This window comes from Lissotriton vulgaris, chromosome 1_2, assembly GCF_964263255.1.
Source record: "Lissotriton vulgaris chromosome 1_2, aLisVul1.2, whole genome shotgun sequence".
In the NCBI taxonomy this organism is placed as follows: domain Eukaryota; kingdom Metazoa; phylum Chordata; class Amphibia; order Caudata; family Salamandridae; genus Lissotriton; species Lissotriton vulgaris.
The window spans coordinates 192,996,689-193,020,507 of record NC_141686.1 but is presented as its reverse complement, the minus strand read 5'-3'; the positions used below and the strand labels follow the sequence as shown (position 1 = coordinate 193,020,507).

Sequence of the window (23,819 nt, the reverse complement as noted above, 5' to 3'; positions counted from 1 at the left end):
TAGAGGCAAGAATAGATGAAATAGAGGAAAATAATTTAATAGAAAAACCATCATGACCAGGGGCTTTTGCTGTCTTTAAAGATTTAATTGCATTTAAGATATCCCAGGGAGTTATCACTTCTTCAAGAGTAGCCAAAATATCCGGTATTGAAGGAGGATTAGGTAGATTGTTAAAAAAAGATTGAATACTGAAATTCAGAGAAATGAGTATCTTTCGTATATAATGATTAATAATAAGATTGAAAGGCATTAACAATGTCAGAATCAGCATGTAGTGTAGTGTTTGTGGATTCATTTCGAATGGGTCCAATATTTTTCTTATGTGATTTAACTTTTAGATAGTTAGCCAACATTTTACCAGTTTTATTTTTACCCCCATGATATTTAGATTACATTTTGAGGAGGATGTTCCATGCATCAATAGTAGCCAATTTATACGGGGAAGATTTGGCTTCAATATGGTCTTGTAAATGGGAGGGGGATTTAGAAGAAAAATAGGCATGTTAAAGTCTTGATGTGTTGTAGGGGGATAGGTATTGGGAGCTTAATAACTCTTTCTTTTTGGCAGAGCTCTAAAAAAAGCTTTAAAGGCGTCCCAATTATAATGAGCAGAAGAATAATTTAATTGGAAAAATTCTTTAATGAAAGAGGTGGCATCCAATATATAGGTTGTATTGGATAGCAGGGAATCATTAAACCTCCAATGAGCAGGCTTGGTATTAGCAAAGGATAAATCAAAAGAGGATAAAAGAGTCTCAAATAAAAAATAGAGTCAATTTCTGATGACTGAATAGCAGGGAGTAATAAATAGACATAGTATGGTGTACATTTGAAAAAAAAGTTATATTCATATGTTTCGGGGTTACCAGTCTTCCAGGAATCATAGAATGAACGACAGGCGATGGCAGGCTGGAAGGCTTTATGTGATTTATCAGGTTTAAATTTACATTTTCTGTCAGAAAATGGGTCTAGCCAATCGTTGAAATTACCTGCAATAATAATATTAGGACTAGTAATTGATGATAGTTTTAATTTAATATTATGCCAAAAGAAAGGATCAGGTTTGACAGGACTACAATTGTTGAAGAAAGTATAATGTTTCTTAAAAATACTGGCTTTACCCATTACCCATTGTCCATTCCTATCATATTCAATTGATTAAACTTGAATATTTAATGATTTATGACATTAGATAGCAACACCACCTTTGCTGTTGATGGCAGGAGAAAAGAAAACTTGACCTAAGTTTGAGCGATTCAACATCATTACAGTGCGTTTCTTGTAAAAAAGCAATATGACAATTAAGTTTCAACAAATGTGAAAGTTCCATTTTGACATTTGACGGGATGACCCGGAACATGGACGTTGCACGAGACGACATTAAACTTGGTGTTGGGTAGAGAGAAGGGTACAGGATCTATGATGACTTACTGCAGCAACAAAGAAGGAAACCAGAAGACATAATCCATTGACATAGCATAACGTTATTGCCAAAAAATAGAGAAGAGAAACAAATATGCACTCATACGCTTATAGGTAGAGAAGACAGTAAAAGAAATAAAAATGAAGCGGAGAAGGATAAAAAATATGAAAAGAAAGGAAAAAAGGTAATAAGGCAAGAAATGACTGAAAAGATAGATCAAGGAGATTAAACCAGATCTGGAGTAAACTGAAGGAAGAATAAGTACTAGGCATGTCAGCACCAAAAGCAAGAATGACAACAGAGAAGAATAAAAAAGATAGGTATAATTATGTCATGAAAATAGAATGAAAATAGAAAGAGAAGTCAAAGAGGCCATATACAGAAACAAATTAGGAGAAATGCATGTTCGTGTCTATGGTTTGTTTTGCAATATTTTGTAGGAAAATATTTACTTTGACCGGATCTTTAAAGGATCAAGAGTCTCCCTCGTATGTAATTTTGCAGAGACAAGGATGCAAGATGCCATAATGAATGTTCAAATGTCTCAGTTGTGGACGAAGAGCTAGGAATTCTTTGCATCTAGCATTGGTTGCATTGGAGATAGCTTGAGATTTGTAGATGTTGCAACCAGACCATACAAGGCAAAGTTTTTCCTTGGCAGCCTTCAAAACACGCATCAGATCAGTAAATTCTAAAAAGAGCATTATAATGCCACATGGTCTAGTAGATTGAGATTGGAGATGACATCGGAGTGTAGCTCATTGAACATTTAGAGAAGAAGATTGAAGGTCTAAGAGAGAAGGTAAACATTTCTGCAAGAAGGTCAGAAAGTCATGGCCCTCAATGTTCTCAGGTAAACCATAAAGGTGAGGATTATTCCTTAAATATGGTTTTCAAGATCTTCAGTGTGAATTTTAAGCTTTGGGATTTTGTGTTCAAACACGGGCATCTTAGACACTGCATCTTGAAGGTGGCCTATAAGTTGTTCCATATCGAACATTTTACCTTCCATCGCAATCCAACGGTCTTCAATTTGTTGTAGTTTTCCATTAGTAGTGTTCAAGAAAGGTTTGAGGGCACACGCCTCTTACAAAATCTTGTCTAAAACAAAATGTTGAGAAGACGGGATCAGAGACAGAGGATACTTTGTGGCTCTTTTAGGTTTGGTACCAGAAGACAATTTCTTGGTGGTAATGTAGGAGTCACTAACCATTCTGATAAATTGCGCCAATTCCAAGGTGAGCTTATGAGGGGATCGAAATCTGGCCATATAACAGTAGGTGATTAGTGAAAACCATTAAAATGGTGAAGGGCAAACATCAGAGATGTAGAGTTATATTCTGAGGAGTTGACATACTTCTGTGTGTGAGTATTAGTCACCTATATATTAGCAAGAAAGAAAAGATGGAAGTCAATAGTGCCCACCAGCTTGCGAAGTCCCAAGGAAATAAGGGAACCAAGACCCCCTAACAAGCTGCACAACAAATTATAGCCCCTGACATTGAGAAATTGAAGCAGCATCGGGAGTTCAAACCATTAACCAGGATGAAGAATAAACCCCCCCAGTCGATAAGGATGATGAGTGCCAGTTTGTTAAGTTAAATAGAACGTAGAGTATCCTGCAGGTATATAACATTTTGTTTCACGTCTATAAATGCAGTGCCCATAAAAATATTTATCTAGTATTCAACATATTTTGCCTGGGTTGGAAGTCTTAGTGCGGTAAACACCCTAAATATCGATTCCAAAATATAGACTGCCCAAAATATCGAATCAAAAATATAGACTGTACAGAATATCAAATTATCAAAATATAGTCAGTCCGAATATCAAATTTGGGGTATGAAATATCGAATTCCTTAATATCTAATTTAAAATATTTATTCCCATAATATCGAATTTAAAATATCTATTTCCATAATATCGATTTTTTTTGTGTTATGTATTGTAGTATATGTATTAAAATTATGTATTAATTTTGTAATGTATGTTTATTTTTTTTTAAGTTATGAATGTTATGTAATTTAATTTTTGCGTAATTTAATTCCGTAGCGAGTTGTGGGTTTATAGGGGAAATTATAATAAATTAAATATCAAAGTTTATTTACATGTATTGATAATACATTATTAATTGGTAAGTAATATTTATTAATCGGCAATTATTTTTTAAATTTGTAATTATTATGTATTAATTGGTAAATAATTGTTATGCATTGATTAATTGATAATTATGTTAATTGTATTATTTATTTGGAGCGGGTTGTGGGTTTATAGGGGAATAGGGTGGGAAGTAATTTAATTGTAATAAAGTTAATATTTATTTTTATCTATATGTATTGATAATTAGTTATTAATTGGCAATTCATGTTTATTAATTGGCAATTAATTTGTATTAATTGGTAAATAATTTGTATTAATTGATTAATTGATAATTATGTTAATTTTATTATTTATTTGGAGCGGGTTGTTGGTTTATAAGGGAATAGGGTGGGAAGTAATTTAATTGTTATAAAGTAAATATTTATTTTTATTTATATGCATTGCTAATTAATTAATAATTGATAAATATTGTTTATTAATTTTTTATTAATTTTTTAATTGGTAATTAATTGTTATTATTTGGTAATTATTTTTAAATATGTTTTTATTAATATTGATAATTAATGTAATTTTAATGTAATATTAAATCATTACTTTTCCTACTGTTCAACTCCCTGGAGTGGGAATAGTAATTTTTACCCCCCGCTATCCAACGCTTTCCCTACTGTTGCACTCACTGGAATGGGAATAGTAATTTTTGCCCCTACTCTATCCAACGCTTTCCCTACTGTTGCACTCACTGGAGTGGGAATAGTAATTTTTGCCCCTACTCTATCCAACGCTTTCCCTACTGTTGCACTCACTGGAGTGGGAATAGTAATTTTTACCCTCCCGCTGCCCAACGCTTTCCCTACTGTTGCACTCTCTGGAGTGGGAATAGTAATTTTTACCCTTCGCTATCCAATGCGTTCCCTACTGTTGCACTCGTTGGTGTGGGAGTAGTAATTTTTACCGTCTCGCTATCCAACGCTTTCCCTACTGTTGCACTCTCTGGAGTGGGAATAGTAATTTTTACCCGCCCTCTATCCAACGCTTTCCCTTCTGTTGCACTCTCTGGAGTGGGAATAGTAATTTTTACCCTCCCCCGCTATCCAACGCTTTCCCTACTGTTGCACTCTCTGGAGTGGGAATAGTAATCTTTACCCCTACGCTGTCCAACGCTTTCCCTACTGTTGCACTCTATGGTGTGGGAGTAGTAATTTTTACCCTCTCGCTATCCAACGCTTTCCCTACTGTTGCACTCTCTGGAGTGGGAATAGTACATTTTTACCCGCCCGCTATCCAACGCTTTCCCTACTGTTGCACTCTTTGGAGTGGGAATAGTAATTTTTACCCCTACGCTATTCAACGCTTTCTCTACTGTTGCACTCACTGGAGTGGGAATAGTAACTTTTACCCTCTCACTATCCAACAAATTCTCTACTTTTTTTACATTACATTTATTATTTTGACATTTTAAGATTTTTTACATTATTTTAAGTATTTTGTATTTAATTATTTTTAATATTTAATTAATTTTATATTATTTTTAATGCATTTACAAAATTCGATATTTTAGTTAACTATATTTTTAACAATCTATATTTTGGATTCAATATTTTGGTAGTTACCTGTTTGTAGATAGGGATTCGATATTCTGTACTTGGATATTTTGGCTTCAATATTTTGGGCATTCTATAATATGTCCCCCGATATTAAGTCACTGATCCCTTAGTGCAGTACAAAATCAGCATATTCCATCCATGCAACAAAAATTATTTGGGGCAATAAGTAGATAGTTGTTGGCATTTTCCCAAAGTATTGAGGGCAACAACGGGTCTCCATTTAATTCAGGGATATGAATTAGAAATGACCACAACTTGCAGAAATAAATAAACGCTCACCCAGAACACATGGTAAGATTGGAGATCCCTTTGCAGGTGGATTCAGTCAGTGATTGCACCCGCCTGCAAGGGGATGTCTGGGGGGTACAAGGGACCCCCTTTTCCCCCACCAGAGGGCTGCCATCAGGGGGCCGACTGACAGTGCTCCACCTTTGAGGTGGCGCACTCTGAGTGCACCTCCTGCCGGCTTCTTTACCTTTGCGCTTATGTCGGTATTACGGCACCGGCGTAGAGGCAAAAGCATTCCCTCCATGCAAATGAGGGAACACCCCCTGCAGATAACGCTGGTGCTTTATATCAGTATCGCAGAAGAGGATGCACAAGCATCTGTGGCCCCTTCTGTAATGCCAGAGTGTCCCGGGAGTGCGCAATGCAGGAGCAAACACCCATTGGGCCCCCGAGACACTGTGTATAATGTGGCCCCTGATGTCCAGAAACAGGTGTTAAATAGATTTTTCTCCAATATGAGCATGCATATTGCTAAATATCACACCTTCAAGGTATCCTTTGCCTCTCAGAAAGAAAGTGGAATATTACTTGGTTTGGATGATTTTCCACCACATGAAATAATCTTGCTGCTAACACAATGTAACACAACCTAAACATTGAAGCAAGGAAAGAATAGAGATTACATTCTAATGTAGCTCATTGTCTAGCCATTCCTACAATGATAACCTTGTTCAATTATGGAGGGTTCACGTTTGAGGTTTGTGATAGAAATATGTAGGTATTTGCAAGAATACATAACATTGTTGTTGACCAAATGGCCCAATTCTATAATGCCAGGAGATACCAAACGATACCAAACGATCCATTAGATTTTAATAGATTTAATTAAATGTAACTTATTTATATTATAAAAATGTGGATAAGTGCTTATCAATGTGTTATTAAATGGATATGACGCAGCAATAATTTGGATTTACGGAAGAGGCTTGGGTTGGTATTTTATATTTTCCCATTACTGGATTAAAATGTTTACTGTTGAAGAGTGTTGTTCTTTAACGCTCTCTTTCTGCTTTGTATTTTGAATATTGCTATTACTGCCAGCATCAGAACTAAATTCCAAAGAAACATGTCTCTGTGCTCAAGGCTCGTGTGATTACGGATGGGTGCAGTATAAGAATGCTTGCTACAAGCGATTCAATGACATAGTGTCTTGGCCGGAAGCAGAGGTAAGAGTTCCATGCATGCTCTAATAAATATGAAAGCTCTTATTTACTAAAGTTTCACATGGATTCTTTCTTTTACGACACCCACCAAGAATTTACTAACCATTTTAAAGGCCCACAGATGCAATGCTAAATTACCTAAAGTAAACATGGGCCATAATTTATTGAGGATGATGATCGGTGCTGATCGCATCTCCATGTCCTTTATATAATGCCATGTAACCTATGACGTTGCTATACTAATGATACTTATGTTTTATTAATAATGATGACCGTTTATGAATGTTCTATCTGCATTCCAAGTATGCATATTAGTGATGCCCACCACTGCCATTAGTATGGTAAGATTTATGAGACCAATTCAATATGTGGTGTGTGTAGGTGTAATTTTTATACAGGTTCCCAAGCTACTGTCATGAAGACAATAGTGTTTCACCACCTTTGGGCTGATCTCTAAATTCCCTGCAATTAAACTCTTTAGGCGCCTGAGGAATAAAGAGGAATTGACAACATCCGCAAGTTCAATTTACAGTGTAACCCATTTTGCTACACACTGAAAGCCCAAGTTGATAGATGAGGTTAAATGTAGTCAGTCAAATATACTTTTATTGATTCATTTAAAAATCATAAAAGGATGGCAAACCATCATTAAACAGTGCTTTCAATGAACATTTTAAAAACATAAGAGAGGCAAAAAAGGTCTAAAAATCGTGACCACAGTTAGAAGGCTAGCGGGTATAACAATACATTAAAAATAATAATGATATGGGCCAGCAGATTATTTAGTAGCTGTTTGGCTTGAATTAATTTTGTCCAGTTCCTTTGCTGCTATTTTCCAGAATTTTATGGCGCAATTGGACAGGGGGATTGCAAGCCCGTCGAGACACCTAATGACTGCGGCTCCGCATGTTCTTATCTGTTTCTTCTTGAGAATCTCCCGAAGGATGGATTTTCGAATTTTCAATAGGAAAGGGCAAGTACATAGACCGCAGAGGCGGCATTCCTTAGATGGCCATGTGCATTTCCATTTTGGGGTCAAATCCTTTGAGGGGAATGATCCCATTCGTAGCATCATAAGGTGATGCTTTTTGTGGTGGGAAAAGTTATCAAACAGATACTGTTGCTGCTTCAGCCTCCGGTAGCCCTGTATCACAGCCCAGGCATGATGTTTTTTTGCAAAAATCATTTTGTCTGTTAGTAGAGAGATCCGCTTTATAGCATTGTTCACCACGCTTCTGAATCCTGGATACGTTGCCGGGTTTAACCAGGCCTCCTCTAGTTTTAATGCCGACAAAGCTTGCTTCAGGATTGTCGTGGTTGAATTTGCTAGTCTTGCTTGGTTTTCTATCTCAACTCAACAGTGGTGGGCTAGGGTATTGTCTTCTGACTCCCTCATCCTCCAATAATACTTTACCAAGGCACCTTGTCTGGCCAAGATCTGATTCTTGATCCGTGGGTCCAAATTCTAATCAAATCTGTTCCTGTGAGATATGTAACAGTGTAAGAAACAGTCTTTTAAAAAATGTAGATTGTGCTGTGTTTAAATAACGGTGATGGATCAAGCCCTGATCTTTGGACTGGGTAAGAGTGGTCTGTTTAACTCAGACACTCTGTTCATCACCACCCCCTTTTCTAAATCGTTTTTGGCCACTATAGGTGTGGCAGGGTATACTCAGACATGAGTCCCTTTCTCACTGCTCCATCAGGATTCAAGCAAGCCGGGCCGAAGAAGGCTGAAATGCCAGAAACCGGTCCCCGGTAGCTTGTCTCCTTTCTGGTGAAGAATTGGCTTGGTAGTTTAGTCTGCCCTGTTCCCATGATGCACTGGGCCAGGGACAGACTGATTTGCATATAGCCAGGTTCTGAGCTGGGATGGGGCAGTGAGATAAATAACGGTGATGGATCAAGCCCTGATCTTTGGACTGGGTAAGAGTGGTCTGTTTAACTCAGACACTCTGTTCATCACCACCCCCTTTTCTAAATCGTTTTTGGCCACTATAGGTGTGGCAGGGTATACTCAGACATGAGTCCCTTTCTCACTGCTCCATCAGGATTCAAGCAAGCCGGGCCGAAGAAGGCTGAAGTGCCAGAAACCGGTCCCCGGTAGCTTGTCTCCTTTCTGGTGAAGAATTGGCTTGGTAGTTTAGTCTGCCCTGTTCCCATGATGCACTGGGCCAGGGACAGACTGATTTGCATATAGCCAGGTTCTGAGCTGGGAAGGGGCAGTGAGATAAATAATGGTGATGGATCAAGCCCTGATCTTTGGACTGGGTAAGAGTGGTCTGTTTAACTCAGACACTCTGTTCATCACCACCCCCTTTTCTAAATCGTTTTTGGCCACTATAGGTGTGGCAGGGTATACTCAGACATGAGTCCCTTTCTCACTGCTCCATCAGGATTCAAGCAAGCCGGGCCGAAGAAGGCTGAAATGCCAGAAACCGGTCCCCGGTAGCTTGTCTCCTTTCTGGTGAAGAATTGGCTTGGTAGTTTAGTCTGCCCTGTTCCCATGATGCACTGGGCCAGGGACAGACTGATTTGCATATAGCCAGGTTCTGAGCTGGGATGGGGCAGTGAGATAAATAACGGTGATGGATCAAGCCCTGATCTTTGGACTGGGTAAGAGTGGTCTGTTTAACTCAGACACTCTGTTCATCACCACCCCCTTTTCCAAATCGTTTTTGGCCACTATAGGTGTGGCAGGGTATACTCAGACATGAGTCCCTTTCTCACTGCTCCATCAGGATTCAAGCAAGCCGGGCCGAAGAAGGCTGAAATGCCAGAAACCGGTCCCCGGTAGCTTGTCTCCTTTCTGGTGAAGAATTGGCTTGGTAGTTTAGTCTGCCCTGTTCCCATGATGCACTGGGACAGGGACAGACTGATTTGCATATAGCCAGGTTCTGAGCTGGGATGGGGCAGTGAGATAAATAACGGTGATGGATCAAGCCCTGATCTTTGGACTGGGTAAGAGTGGTCTCTTTAACTCAGACACTCTGTTCATCACCACCCCCTTTTCTAAATCGTTTTTGGCCACTATAGGTGTGGCAGGGTATACTCAGACATGAGTCCCTTTCTCACTGCTCCATCAGGATTCAAGCAAGCCGGGCCGAAGAAGGCTGAAATGCCAGAAACCGGTCCCCGGTAGCTTGTCTCCTTTCTGGTGAAAAATTGGCTTGGTAGTTTAGTCTGCCCTGTTCCCATGATGCACTGGGCCAGGGACAGACTGATTTGCATATAGCCAGGTTCTGAGCTGGGATGGGGCAGTGAGATAAATAACGGTGATGGATCAAGCCCTGATCTTTGGACTGGGTAAGAGTGGTCTGTTTAACTCAGACACTCTGTTCATCACCACCCCCTTTTCTAAATCGTTTTTGGCCACTATAGGTGTGGCAGGGTATACTCAGACATGAGTCCCTTTCTCACTGCTCCATCAGGATTCAAGCAAGCCGGGCCGAAGAAGGCTGAAATGCCAGAAACCGGTCCCCGGTAGCTTGTCTCCTTTCTGGTGAAGAATTGGCTTGGTAGTTTAGTCTGCCCTGTTCCCATGATGCACTGGGCCAGGGACAGACTGATTTGCATATAGCCAGGTTCTGAGCTGGGATGGGGCAGTGAGATAAATAACGGTGATGGATCAAGCCCTGATCTTTGGACTGGGTAAGAGTGGTCTGTTTAACTCAGACACTCTGTTCATCACCACCCCCTTTTCTAAATCGTGTTTAATATTAGAGCGTCTTTAATATTCAGGATTTCCGAGCCATAAGAGATGGAGGGCAGAAATTTTGCGGAGATCACTTGTAACAGGTGATCAGTAGAACAACCTATGAGCTTTTTCCTCAAGATTTTGAAGGCAAATAATAGTTGTTTAGCTTTCGATAGATGAGGTTAAATGTAGTTTTATCACAAATTCAAAGCCAGACTGACATACACAAACCTCAGAAATGTATTGCAAAAATGCAAATTCACTACCGGAAGACCGAATCGTATAACAACATTCAGTGTTAATAGCATGAAGCACACAAGACATTGAGTAATAGCAGTAGCATTCCAGAAGATAAGAAAAATAATTTCATGGTCAGTACACAATATGAGGTCCTCTTTCCAATTATGCATGTGGAAATCTAGATAATCTAAACTAAATCCAACCTAGGCAACCCTATTTGGAAAACAATAATCAGCATAAAGCCAGACAACAGAGAGATTGCACAGAGGTCTGTGCCTCTTCTAGTCTGGTGAGGCAGACTCCCTTCTGGAATACTGCATGGTGGCCAGCAACTGCAGGAGCTTGTCCGACACCAGCGGGGAAAGTAAGAAACCTGGGCATTTTTTGTGACACACAGCTTCGCTTTTCAGGTCAGAGGAATCTGTTCACTTCAGCCTGCTATGCCACACTAAAGACACTGCGAAGAATCCTATTGTTTCTTCCAATGGAATTGAGGAAGACTTCTGTGGTGGCACTTGTGTTGTCACTGATCGACTATTGTAATGCCCTTTACCTCGGGATTGATAAACAGCAGCTAACCAAGCTGCAGTCCCTGCTGAATGTGGCAGCCCGTACCTTGTTGAATATCACTTAATTCAACTGAATTTCGAGGGCTATCAGGAACCTCCATTGGCTTCCAGTGAAAGAGCGTATAGCATTCAAGGCACTGTGTCTGATCCATAAAACCTTGTATGAAGGCATTCCAATGGAATACAATAAATTATTCCAACGGTACACTCCTAGTCGCCCACTAAGATCAGCCAATAAAGCACTGGTAAATGTCCCTTAAATTAAGAAAGCTAAATGGGGAGGTAGTTGTCTCTCATATCTAGCTCCCAAACTTTGGAACAAGTTGCCTTTACACATCAGATCCCAGCCAGTCCAGTTGAAATTCCGTGGCCAACTGAAATCTTGGTTGTTTCCCAATCAGTAAGATCTGATTTTCCTGGCTCCACATTTTTCTATGCTTTTCAGCGCCAAGACCCTTCGGCATTAGAGTGCTTTAGAAACGTTTACTTTACTTTACTAAGTGGAATCTGCCCAAACTCAAAATGTGACCATCTGGTAAACTACACAGAACGTTTCAGAGTCCTAAATCATGAACACCAGTACTTTCCCCCTTCTCACTATGAAACTTGGCACCCTCCATCACTACTCGAATCTCCTGGTCTCTTCATCAGAAATATCTTTGAATTTCTCCTGTCTCCAGATATCACCCGAATGGTGATACTCCCTTTGTCTGTTAGCGTCTGTTATCCTTGCCAGTTTTCTTCCCCGAGTCTCACGATCTGGCATAAACAATATGCCTTTCACTGACTAATGAATGCCTTGAGACTCCACCTGCAGAGGAGAGAACATGCAAGCAAACAACTTTCACATTGAAGGTTAAACGTTAAATTGTTTAAATCCAAATGCTTAAGGCCTTCGGTCAAGCTAACATAGCAAAATACTTCAATGCACAATATATGGTCATAAGACACATGCAGGGTACTATTTAACTGAATATGTTAATGTATCTGAGCCAGAGTCACTTAATCTACACAAATGCAGATAATCAGGATAATTGCAAATAGGTATTAATATTAAGAAAACATTATTATACTCACTCATGTAAATGTATTGGTCATACATCAAGTATCCCAGTCAAGTGCACCACTTTACTTTAATGACAATAAACACACAATTATATAGACCATGTAAACATATATATGGCATAGTTAGAACATGAGCGGGTGGAACCAACATTACTATGCTCCAATAGTACCTTCAGTAAACAAGCAATGGCAATGACAATAGCTTTCATTTATCACAGAAAGTGCATCTTGAGCCAATGATAAGATCAGGAGTGGCCAGTTCTTAAGAGCAGACAGCCCATTCAGCTAGCTGCCTGAGCTGATTTTTGCAGTGCAGAAGATGTCAGCTCAGTGGGTGCGACCTTTTCAGCCTGGCAAATCATCGGGGGGACCTTCCCTCATGATTAGGGGTAGCATTACTGATAACCTCGGATCTAAGAGTTTTAAGTACTGAAGTGCACAAGGCATAGCACCTATCGTTGTCACCTTGTCACAAAATGGGGTGGGACTAGAAAGCTTCAATGACCCTATCCAACTTTGTGACAAGGTTAGGACTGACTTTCCTCCATCCAATGAGAGACAACTGCAGTACCAATCCCACAGGAAGCTCCAGGCCAAGATCTCTGCTGCATCCGGTGAGTTTGTTTTATTTTAATGTTTGATGTGTGCATGCATGTGTGCATGTATGAAAGTATTTTATACTCCTTAGCACACATTTTGTATTTTTAGTTTAAGCAGTATACATGTGTTTCCACCATACATCAGTCATTCATTCATAAATAATTCAGATCCTTTTAGTCAGGATTGTCGTTGATGTTGTTTAATTTCTGGAGACGTCACAGCCAACACGTGTTTCGTCGTTATGGGAATGTAACCCACGACTTTCTCAAGGCTATTCTCCAAATTGTTGCTCTTTATTGTTGAGGTGATATTTCCAACCCTCAAAGGGGTTCTGTTAAGGGACTTTGTTCGTTGCGTATATTTCCTTAGTTGTAACCAGTGTGTTGGTTTTCAGTTGGTCAGCTTTCGCTATAGCCCTCGTGCTTCGACCTCTGTCCCCTCTGCCGTTTGTGTGATGCATGTATGAAAGTATGTAGATTTGTGAGTGTGTGCTGTGAAAAGGTATGTGTGTGCATGTGTGTTTGTGAATGGTGTGTGTATGTGTGCACACTTGTGGATGGTTGTGGGTGTGAGTGTGAATGTAGGTGGGTGGATGCATGCCCCCTCTAGCCTAAATTACCGGCAGCCACAGTATAAGATCACATGCACTCTGTCACTCATTCGTGCATAGTTACATTTCACTCATTCACTCACTGACTCATGCGTCCTTCACCAATTTACTCATGCACAGTAAAACATACACAGAAACTCCAAAAATCACATAGAAGGCAGATTAAGATTATATAGTAGAAAAAAAAAAAACAAAGTAGTCAGCGGCCATCTCTCAATGGCCAAGGACTTGCAGAATATCATCAATAGATGATTCACTAAATACCACAATGACTAACAACTCCTCAAAACCACACAGTCTGCTTTCACACTCATCCACAGCATCAAAACCACACATCGCCACCATGGATGGCATCCACATGACTCTGGATTGAGGTGACACAACAGTACTCATCCTCCGAGACCTCCCCACAGCATTTGGCATAGTCTTCCACCCCATACTTATCCAATGCGCAACCAGAATCGGAAAAGAAGGACATGCAATCCGATGGATCTGCTCCTTCCTGACTGAAAGGAAATTTCCAGTCAGCCTGGCACCATAAACCTTGGATGCCTGTGACCTCATCTGCAGAGTTCCGGAAAGATCTTCACTGAACCCTTCACCACATACATGATCACTCTAGCTGGCATCATCTTCTCCCACAACATCAATGTTCTCTCCTATGCCAATGACACTCAACTCATTCTCTCCCTCATGAACAAGAGGACAAGACTCCAATACCTAGACTGAAATCACCCACTAAATGAAAACCAACCCTCTGAAGCTGAATACTGACAAGACCGAAATCATGATCATTGGGAAAAGCACTCTGTCGTGGGATTTCGCAGGGTAGCAAAAGGAGCTAGGGCCAAACCCAACCCCACCATTCACACCAAGAACCTTTGGATCATCATCAACAGCAATCTCAACATGATTGCCAAGTCAATGCCATCACCGCATCATTCTTCCATGCCCTGAAGATTCACATAGCTTCCAATCAGCACCTGGAAAACTTTCAAACATGACCTTGTCACTAGCAAGCTGGTCCACAGGATTTACTTTCTATGAAGAGATCAAACAAAAATTCATTAAAGACTGCAGACCATGCAAAATTCAAAATCTAGAATCAATCTCAACCTCCCAAGCCACACTCACATCACACCATTCATGGAGCAATTTTGCTGGCTGCTGATACACAACTGAGCACAATTCAATCTCCTCACACTCACTTTTAAGGCGCTACATACCAATGGACCAGCACAGCTCAACAATCTCTTCTGCTTTGACAAACCTTTCTGACACATCCATTCACCCAGACTCTTACTTACATACATGCCACACATATGGAACACCATATCCCATGGCTGAGCCTTCTCCTACATTGCTTGTAGAGCATGGACCAACCTGCTGCTACACACAAGAGCCTCTCCCTCCTCACGTTTTGAATTCTGCAAGACCTCGATTTTCGAGCTGTCTCAGAAGGCTCTAGGCTGGGCTACATTCACACCTGCTCAGTGTCACGATACCCTGCTGGGCGACTGTGCATTCTAAAAATCTGTATATCATAACATAACATATAATGCATTAATATTTAGAGTTACAACATAGCTACCGCCTTTCGAAGCATGCGCTGGCAATAGAAAAATATACATTAAGCACAATATAATTGCAAAATAGCCGCTGTAAGAAATTGGGTTACTTGTTCAGCAGGTTGATAGCTTACTCAAGCAGCAACCAAAATCCTTGTCAGGGTGAATCCACAAGCAACCCCAAATTATCCAGTGCTTAACCCTCTATTAGCTAAGTACAAAACCAGTCATGCTTAATTTAGAGGCAATGTGTACAAAGCATTTATGCAGGACTTTAAACAGTAATAAAGTAAAGAAAAATCTCAAACCAACTCAAAAAAATATAGAAAAAATGTAATAATTTATTTATGACAAAAATCAAATCAGTAATCTCGGAGATATAAAATTTGAAGGATTTTAGTGAAAATAGTGCCAAAAAAGCACAAAGTGCCAACTTTGGTCTTCTGGTCACACCAGAACGAGATGAAGTTACAAGTTCAGGTTGACTGCGATGGAGTGTGGGCCGCACACTTGACCAAGTTAGGCCTGCTAAACAAAGTATTTTAAAACCTGGCTGCGAACTTGTGCGAGATGCTTCATTGAGGATACATCGTGCAGCGCTGGTTCCAAAGAGCTGCGAGCTGCGATGTTCAGTCCTGCATTGAGAAGGCATCTTGCAGCAACATCTCTGAGGTGCTGCGGGATAAAATGCGAAGCCAAGGATGCCTCATGCAGCAGTGCCGAGGGGCTCCTGAGGTCTTGCTTTGGGGATGCGTCACGCAGCAGTATCCAATGTCGTTCTGCGAGGCAAAGCATCATGCAGCTTTATTTTTGCTGGGACCACAGTTGGGATGGAAAAGAGTCCAGGACTGGGGTGGCACCACTTGAAGGGCAAGACTTGCAGCAGGCAGATTCCAAGGTGGTTGGAACCTTTTCCATCCCTTAGACTCTGATCAGTATGCCAGCTAACTATCCCTTGGAGTGACTCTTGTGGTCCTGGAAGTCAAGATGCAGGTCAAGTCGCTCTCACTCAGGCAGCAGGCCAGCACACTAACAGGGCATTGGAGTAGCAGTCCTCCTTGCAGCAGAGTAGCACAGCAATCCTTCTTCTGAGTTTTCCACAGGTCGATGTTTACTGAAGAGTTGGGTCTGCGGGTATTTATATTTTGGTGTCAGATTTGAAGTTTGAGAATTTTCTAGAAGTTTTCACCCCTGAGGTATTTAAAGTTTCCTTCCTCTCTGCCATGGCCCCAGCTTGTTTGGCTACACAAAAGACAAGTGTCAAACCCTTTGTGTGTGTGCTGGGCAGAGCCTTTGTGATGTGCAAGTGTGGTAGGGTACTGCTCTTCCCCCTCATCTTGACAGAGATGACCGATCCTGCTAACACCTATTCCTCCTTTCTCCCACCACTTGGGAGCAAAAACAAAGACCAGCTGCCAGCTACACCTAGTGATGTGACCCAGGATACAGGCTTCAGAAACCAAATGTTTAGGATAAGAAACTGCTAACTTTCTAAATGTGGCATTTTCAGAATGATGATTTGAAATCCGACTTTAACAATAAAGAGTATTTTGGATTACAATTCTTTAGTTAACAAACTATACCACACTACCCATCACACTCTGCTACAGTGCCTGAAAAAGGGAGGAGCGAGAGGAAAAGCTTGGGAATGGATGAAATCCTTCCTAACCGACCGAACCTTCCAGGTCGCATAGGGACAGTTCAAGTCTAAGGAAATAGAACTCAATCAGGGAGTGCCACAGGGCTCCAGTCTCAGCCCCACTCTTTTCAATCTCTATGTAGCCCCCGTAGGAGGAATTACAGAGACGTTTGGGGTTGAGATAGTGTTGTATGTGGACGACACGCAACTGACTGTAACCCTAACACAACCTGAGAAGCAAAGCGCCTCCAACTTTGCAGCTTGCATGCAGAAAGTGGCACTCTGGATGGCAGACAACTGCCTACGTTTGAATGGCAACAAAACGGAGGTACTGATTATAGGTAAGGCTCCATCAGTATGGACTTCAGCGTGGTGGCCGGAAGAGCTGGGTGATCTGCCAACACCTAGCCATTTAGTAAAGAACCTAGGGGTCTGGCTAGATAAAAACCTCACGCTCGATCACCAGACCAAACAGGTAGCAGGAACCTGTTTCGAGATACTACGAGTCCTTAGGAAAACGCTGGACCTTATGCCTGTATCAGTGCGCCAGACCATAGTCCACAGCCTAATAACATCTAGACTAGACTATGGGAACGTTCTGTATCTTGGAGCCAATGAAAAAAGTATTTCTGGACTCCAACGAATACAGAACGCAGCAGCCCGTCTGATCCTACAACTACCCAGGAGAGTTTCATCTAAAAGAGCTCTGAAAACCCTCCACTGGCTCCCGATTAGGGAACGGGTGACTTTTAAGGCCTTATGTACAGGTCATCGCATTCTCCATGACAAAGGTCCGAGATACCTTCGCGGTCTTCTGCAATGGTATGAACCCACCCGACAACTGAGATCATGTGGGACGGGACAGGTGCATGTCCCGAGGGTCCAGACAGCCAAAATGGGCGGAAAATCCTTTAGAGTCCAAACGGCCAAGAAGTGGAATCTACTGCCAGTGGAACTGCGTATTGAACCCTCAGAAGCTAAATTCAGAAAAGATCTGAAAACAATACTCTTCCCCAAAAACTAAAATCGTAGGAAGCATCAGCAACGAACAACTCTATTAGCATTTACAGCGCGGGGACACACTTGCTAGTGTAACCAGGCGCTTTACAAAATACTAATAAATAAATAAATGAAACCATATCAATCATTAAATGTAATACATTAAGCCAACGTTATATTATGGACGAAGCATGCCGTGCAGTATTGAAAAACAGTGTTAGGCCTTCCTTGAAGGTGAGTTATATGTATTAAATCGGAAGGTTTAGGCCTGGCAAAAGGTCGAATTTGCCAGGTTGAATTGGCAGGTACAAACTGCACACACAGGCTGCAGTAGCAGACTTGAGACATGCTTTAAGGAACTACTTAAGTGGATGGCACAATAAGTACTGCAGGCCCATTTGTAGCATTTCATTTACAGGTCATTTTACTAAGGACTTACAAGTAAATGTAATGTGCCAATTGGTTATAAACACATTTTACCATGTTAAGGGGTGGGAGGAGAAGCACGTGAGCACTGGTTAGCAGTTGTAAAGTACACCAGTTCCTAAGGCAAACAAAAATAAATTCAGCAAAAATGGGAATCGTGAAGTGAAACCCTATGGGGGAAGACCACCTAAAAGCTCTGTAAACATCACAATGTCCCTAATTCTTTGAATGCTAAAGAATGTTGTGAATCCCTGCTGTACTCATCCAAGGTGGCTAACTCAATGCTTCTCTATATGGTGGCTTTCTTGAAATCTTAAAATAATGGTATACTGTGAACAATATCATTTCAAGAATGCTACAAAGTTTAGAAATAATGGCCACAGAGAATGCAACACATCGCAGATGTAAATAGTGGAAATCAACCCGCCCTGCAGGACAATCAGATGGCCTAAAAAATGAAAAAAGAGTGAAAGGAAATAAATGAAAGGGACATGTACAAGAAACAAGCTATGGCAAAGCCAATAGGTCTAAAGTTTGTGGCCTAGTGGCTTTGCTTATGCCTTTTCGCGATGCTGCACAGCGTTTGGAGTGAGCAACATACTTATGCTGTACGTTATTACAATAAAAGGTACAAAGATGTGACCGCTGCTGGTGATAGTGTCACTTCGATGGCATGCTAAGTGTGATACCATGTGTGAGCACTAGTGGAATGATGATTGATTTGCTTTTTACTTACAGATCCAAGATGGTGGATGCCAATTGGATTGGTAAATACATCAATTAGCAATTTCATTAATAATAGAACTTCAATATAAATGTTGTTCTACTGCTTGAATGAAGAGTACTGAGCATGATAAGCAGGTTAAGGGTTGTCTAAAATGAAGCCCTTAGAAAAGAGGTCATAGTGGCACCATGGACTAATGCATCCATTCCAAAGACCTGTGGTTGGCCTCATGGCTATAAGTACAAATCTTGCCAAGTCAAGTGAACCTTTCTTTTTTAGGTTGATAGAATGTGTGCACTTGAGCTGCAGAACAATAATCATCTGATTTTCAGCATCAAAATACCCTTAAGGGTAAATGTGTGTTTTACAAATACATATGGGATGTTATGGTATGAATCACAAATATTCTGTGTGTTCCCTCTAGATTTTAGAACTTTTGCTTGACCCTACATTTTTGCTTGCTTTAGAACTCTGGGCACTTCATTACTTCTAACCGGTAGCAAAGTGCCTGTTATCCTTTTAGCATGTTCCTAATAGGCATATTTTTAGCGTTACTATAAGCCCAGAATATAATATACACTGTGTACCCGCGGAATGGAATGCTTCTAGTGGACTCCAACATCTCTTGTGTCACCCACTACAGTTGCAGTGGAAACATGGCTTCGGGCTACCACTTGTAGCCTGCCTGTGGCAGTGTAAAAACTGCAATTCAACCTGTCACAATAAACTCTTGACAGGTAAAAACTCCTCTTGTAAATATGAATAGGTCATAAGAATGCTTTGGCGCACACACGGTGGGTTTCATGATATTTAAATGTAGAATATAGAGAAATTTAAGGTTAGTATGTAATTAAAGTGACTAGCACCCAGAAACTATTTTTCACGTTTTCACTATGTCAGGACTAGCTGTCCTATTTAGAAAAAATGAGTTCAAAATACAATTGTATTACTGTATTTTAGGAATGGGACCAGCCACAAAAATTATTATAAAACTGTAGTTATAGTTATTAAAAACCTAATTCAATGGTGAAGTCACATTTTTTATAAAAATTGTTTTTAGAAAATTAACTTAGCCTTGTGTATTTCTAAACAGTAAACCCACTAAATAGGTTGTCAAATCAGAGAAACATGGTGGCTACTACTAACATTCACTGCCTAACCCCATACTTCTGGAAATTTGTTTCCCACATAATGATCTAAAAAAACTTGACTCTCTACAAAACAAAAGGACCTACTCACTCAAAGCAAATTATCAGTTTGCACCACATTTTTGTGGGAGAAAGCCCTAATAAATGAAGAAATAAAAGGAAGCATTTACAGCCTTCCATTTCACCGCATGGATAATATGAAGTGCTGAGCTTTGAACGTCCTCCACACAGACTATGCTGCACTCTCCTGTGGTAGCAGCTGAGTAGATACAAATGATACTCACATTACCCACAATTGAACCTCTGTCTCACAGACAATTCTGAATCTCCAGTGCCTTATCACATGGCCTGCATCTCTCCCCCTCACCCAAAAGGGATAGGGGCACCCAGATTTGCACGCTAGATTGACTTTCATTTGCCTCCTTCAGGGACTCTATCCACCCTCCTATATAAATATTATTAACATATCTACAAACTACAAATCCCAAAACAGATTCATCATTGATGTCCAAGAGCATGAGGGATCCGTTCCCACACTGGATTGGTGAACTCTTTCATGCCACATCTTAATCCCAACACACTGGGGAACCAGTAATGCTTTGTGAGAAGTTGGCCTGGTATATGATGTCCACCAATTAAAGTGGACATCTTGAACCAGTCCAAACAACCATTATTGCATTGGTTCAATTAAAGAACCACACATTAGTTATGAGAATATATATGTATTATTAGTACACACCTTAAATACCTCACAGTATCTTCTATATGCAGATAAAGGCAAAGCACACAATACTGTAGCACAGAGCAATTGTAAGTAGCACTAATACACAGTGAGCTCCAGAGGGAGACCAAACCATATACTAAAATAGTGGTATAAGAACCATGACTCGAGTCGAGACAGTGTCTAGAGAATATAGAATTGCTGGGACCCCCAGGAACCACCCAAGATGAGTAGATAGGGACCCCACGGAAGACAGGTGCAGTGTGAGAACACGACTTGCGTGTTGCGTGCAATTCAATGGGAGAGTCGCGGTTGAAGTTTTAAAGTTTAAGGACCTTTCCCAGTGGATTACGAGGAAACCCTTTGGAACATAGAAGGTTGAAGAGCCACCCAACCTATGGATACAAAAGTTACAGAGTAACCTATCCCAGGGAAGCTGGGTGCATAGGGCTGAAGTGGCATTGGAAACCACTGTTGTTCTCAATGGTAGTCTTCAGAGAAATGCCACTGCTAGAACGAAGAAAAGCGCCTGGTGTAACCCACAGGTGGATTCATGAAGGAAGGAGCCTGAAAGCAGAGGGTACAGAGTCTGGCTCATTTAAGAGTGACAAGAGCTCGCTAGACGAATGCCCACCAATGTCGGGTGCTTGAGGTGTGCAGATGGACGCCTTGACTCTACATTTGCAGGGACCAGGAGACATTGAGGACAACCAGGAGATGTCTCATGAAGTATGTCGAGTGCTGAGGTGGTGGTGTTTAGCAGAAGCAGCAACAAGCCTTGGCAGTGGCAACCCATAAAGAAGATTGAGGAAGGTCACTGTCTGGCTTAGCAAGGACCAGGAGACTCACCACAGCAAAGGGAGTCAGGGCAGGCCTGGAGCAACCATGGGAGCCCAAGAAAATCAGTGTTGTCCCTCAAATGGACCCACAGCCTGAAGGCACAGGAGTTGGTAGGGGACCTCTAGCAGTTTCACAAAACAACACCTTGCAAGTGTGAGGAGGCTAAAGTCCTTTGTAAAATATGCACAGAGATGGGGCCTATCAATAGCCCAATGCACTTAGTTGGGAAACGCTAACAAGCATATGCACTTGCAAATGTATGTGGTGCACAGGGGTTCAGGTTATGCGGTCCTCACAAGGGATACTGGCCTCAAACTCGGTGAGAGATCAGCTCAACTTCAAGGAAAAAAGGAACCCACCTCCTCTGTTGCTAGAGCCTTCCGATTCTGCAGGAGCTCAGGATCAACAGATAGGTCAGTTGCATTATGGTACTTGCGAATGCAGGAGAGTGACTCCTTCCCCCCATGGGAGATACTTCAATTGTCCTTGATGCTCCACAGGTCCTGCACAGAGCTTGTATGGTGCACGGGCACCAACACTGCTTTGGACGGAGAGGGAGACAAAGTTGGGCCAAGTCGAAAGCCAGCAAAGTCTAGAGTTTCCAAACAGTCGAAGGTCAGTAGTTTCTTGATCAGAATCTTGTCCTCGTAAAATCTAGGGTCCTACAGTCACATACGCCCTCTTGTACCCACAGGAGAGGGTTGGACATATTAAGGGGACCCTCCCATGGGATGGTCAATACGGGGGGAGGGTAACTCTCATGTATTTTGTCCAGGGTCGCACCAGAGCAGGAGCCAATGGCTCCCAGGACTGGTTTGAACTGGACTATGCACAGGGACACCAAATGTACCCCTCATGCAGACTTTCAGGCACCTTGGAAGTGTGCCCACCCAGCTCCAATACACTAACTTCTGTCTGGGAGGTGATCACACCTCCCTGTGACAGGATGCCTATTGTGCTGACTTCCCATGCTCGAGCTTGGCTCAGCAGCAGGAGGGCCGTAATGTGTCTCTGGTCATCAGCAACCATATTGTGCTGTCCAGGTCGGAAAGGCTGGTACCGGGAAAATCAGGGACCCCACGAAGCTTGCTTCTGAAGGGAGGAATCAGACCTTCCACACCGGTTACCGATGTGGAGGTATGATTCCAATGTGTTTGATACCAAACACGACATGGTTTGCTGCACGACATGGTTTGCTGCAGCCATTTTCGAGATAGAATTTTATGCAAGCATATAATGCACCTCTACCTATAAGTCTGGCTGCGTCACCGACAACCCGGGGGAATGGTCCCTGAAGGCTGAAGGTTGCTCTGCTCATGCAGGGGCACCCTCCCATGTAAAAACCAGCACCCTGCCTTCAGTATTGTCAAGGCCTGCTATGGGGTGACTTATAGGTGTTAAGTGTAGTGACCTATAGATATAGTAAACCTATATCTATAATAAGTGGTGCATGCACCATCTGACACAGGCTGAGATGGAAGGCCTGTAGGTTCATTATGAATGGCCTCTCCTGTTTGGCATAATACATGCTTCAGCTCATGGGAGGCCGCTGGGGTACCTATGCCCTGGGTACATGTTAACTGCTAAACGTGAAATGGATCAATGATTGCACGCTAGCACTCTCATCCGCCACGAAAAGCTGCAACGGACACCTAGAGGCTTACTTATTCCACTCAAATCTACTTTGTGCTCGAACAATGTGAGATTTATAGAACGTTGGTATGCTATTTTGAACAAGTGTTCCCTCGATTTAATTTTGTTGATCATAGAGGAATTATCTATTTTGTTGGATGAACTCAGCAAAGAAGTGACACAACGTAAACACAATCTCAGTGAGAAGTTAAGTGCTGATGAACTGACAAAAACATTAGAAGATGTTAATTCACAATTGGATAATACCAAAAAGAAATTAATGAGAGAAGGTTCCGGAAATTTAAGAGGGATACTGTGAATTATAAACTCGGGGAGGTGTATACATGGGCTGAGCTATATGCCTACTGCAGACAACGGCAACCATTTAACAGATCCACAGACGGTGAAACATCATCTTCAGATGAGTCACAATCTAGGAGACCTCCGCCTAGAAACATCACTTTACAATCTGATAAGGAAGGGGGTCCACCCACCTCAAGCACAACTAACATTGAGTCGACCCTTTTTTTAGGAAGAGGCCAGAGAATACATGTCGAACCAAGAGATCAAGACACAAGAACTCAAGGTCTACCAATCGCGAAATCAACAAGGAGCAAGACAAATTAGTGATTAACATCTCTCAAAAAGTATTCACACCGATCCAGATCCAAACATTACAAAAGGGCACATCTTTTGTACCTACTTACAGGACTAACGAATTGGAAACTAAAATATGTCTTTTCAAATTCATGCGTCTGGCCCG

The 23,819-nt window shown here is 41.4% G+C and overlaps 1 protein-coding gene across 1 annotated transcript in view; it reads left to right on the top strand.

Moving 5' to 3' along the window:
- LOC147734892 (C-type lectin mannose-binding isoform-like) overlaps window positions 1–23,819 on the top strand; it is a 270,629-nt gene that overhangs the window by 125,860 nt on the left and 120,950 nt on the right. Inside the window, exon 3 of the mRNA XM_086953670.1 lies at window positions 6,457–6,581. Coding sequence (XP_086809796.1) covers window positions 6,457–6,581 — 125 coding nt within the window. The remainder of the gene's footprint in view (window positions 1–6,456; window positions 6,582–23,819) is intronic.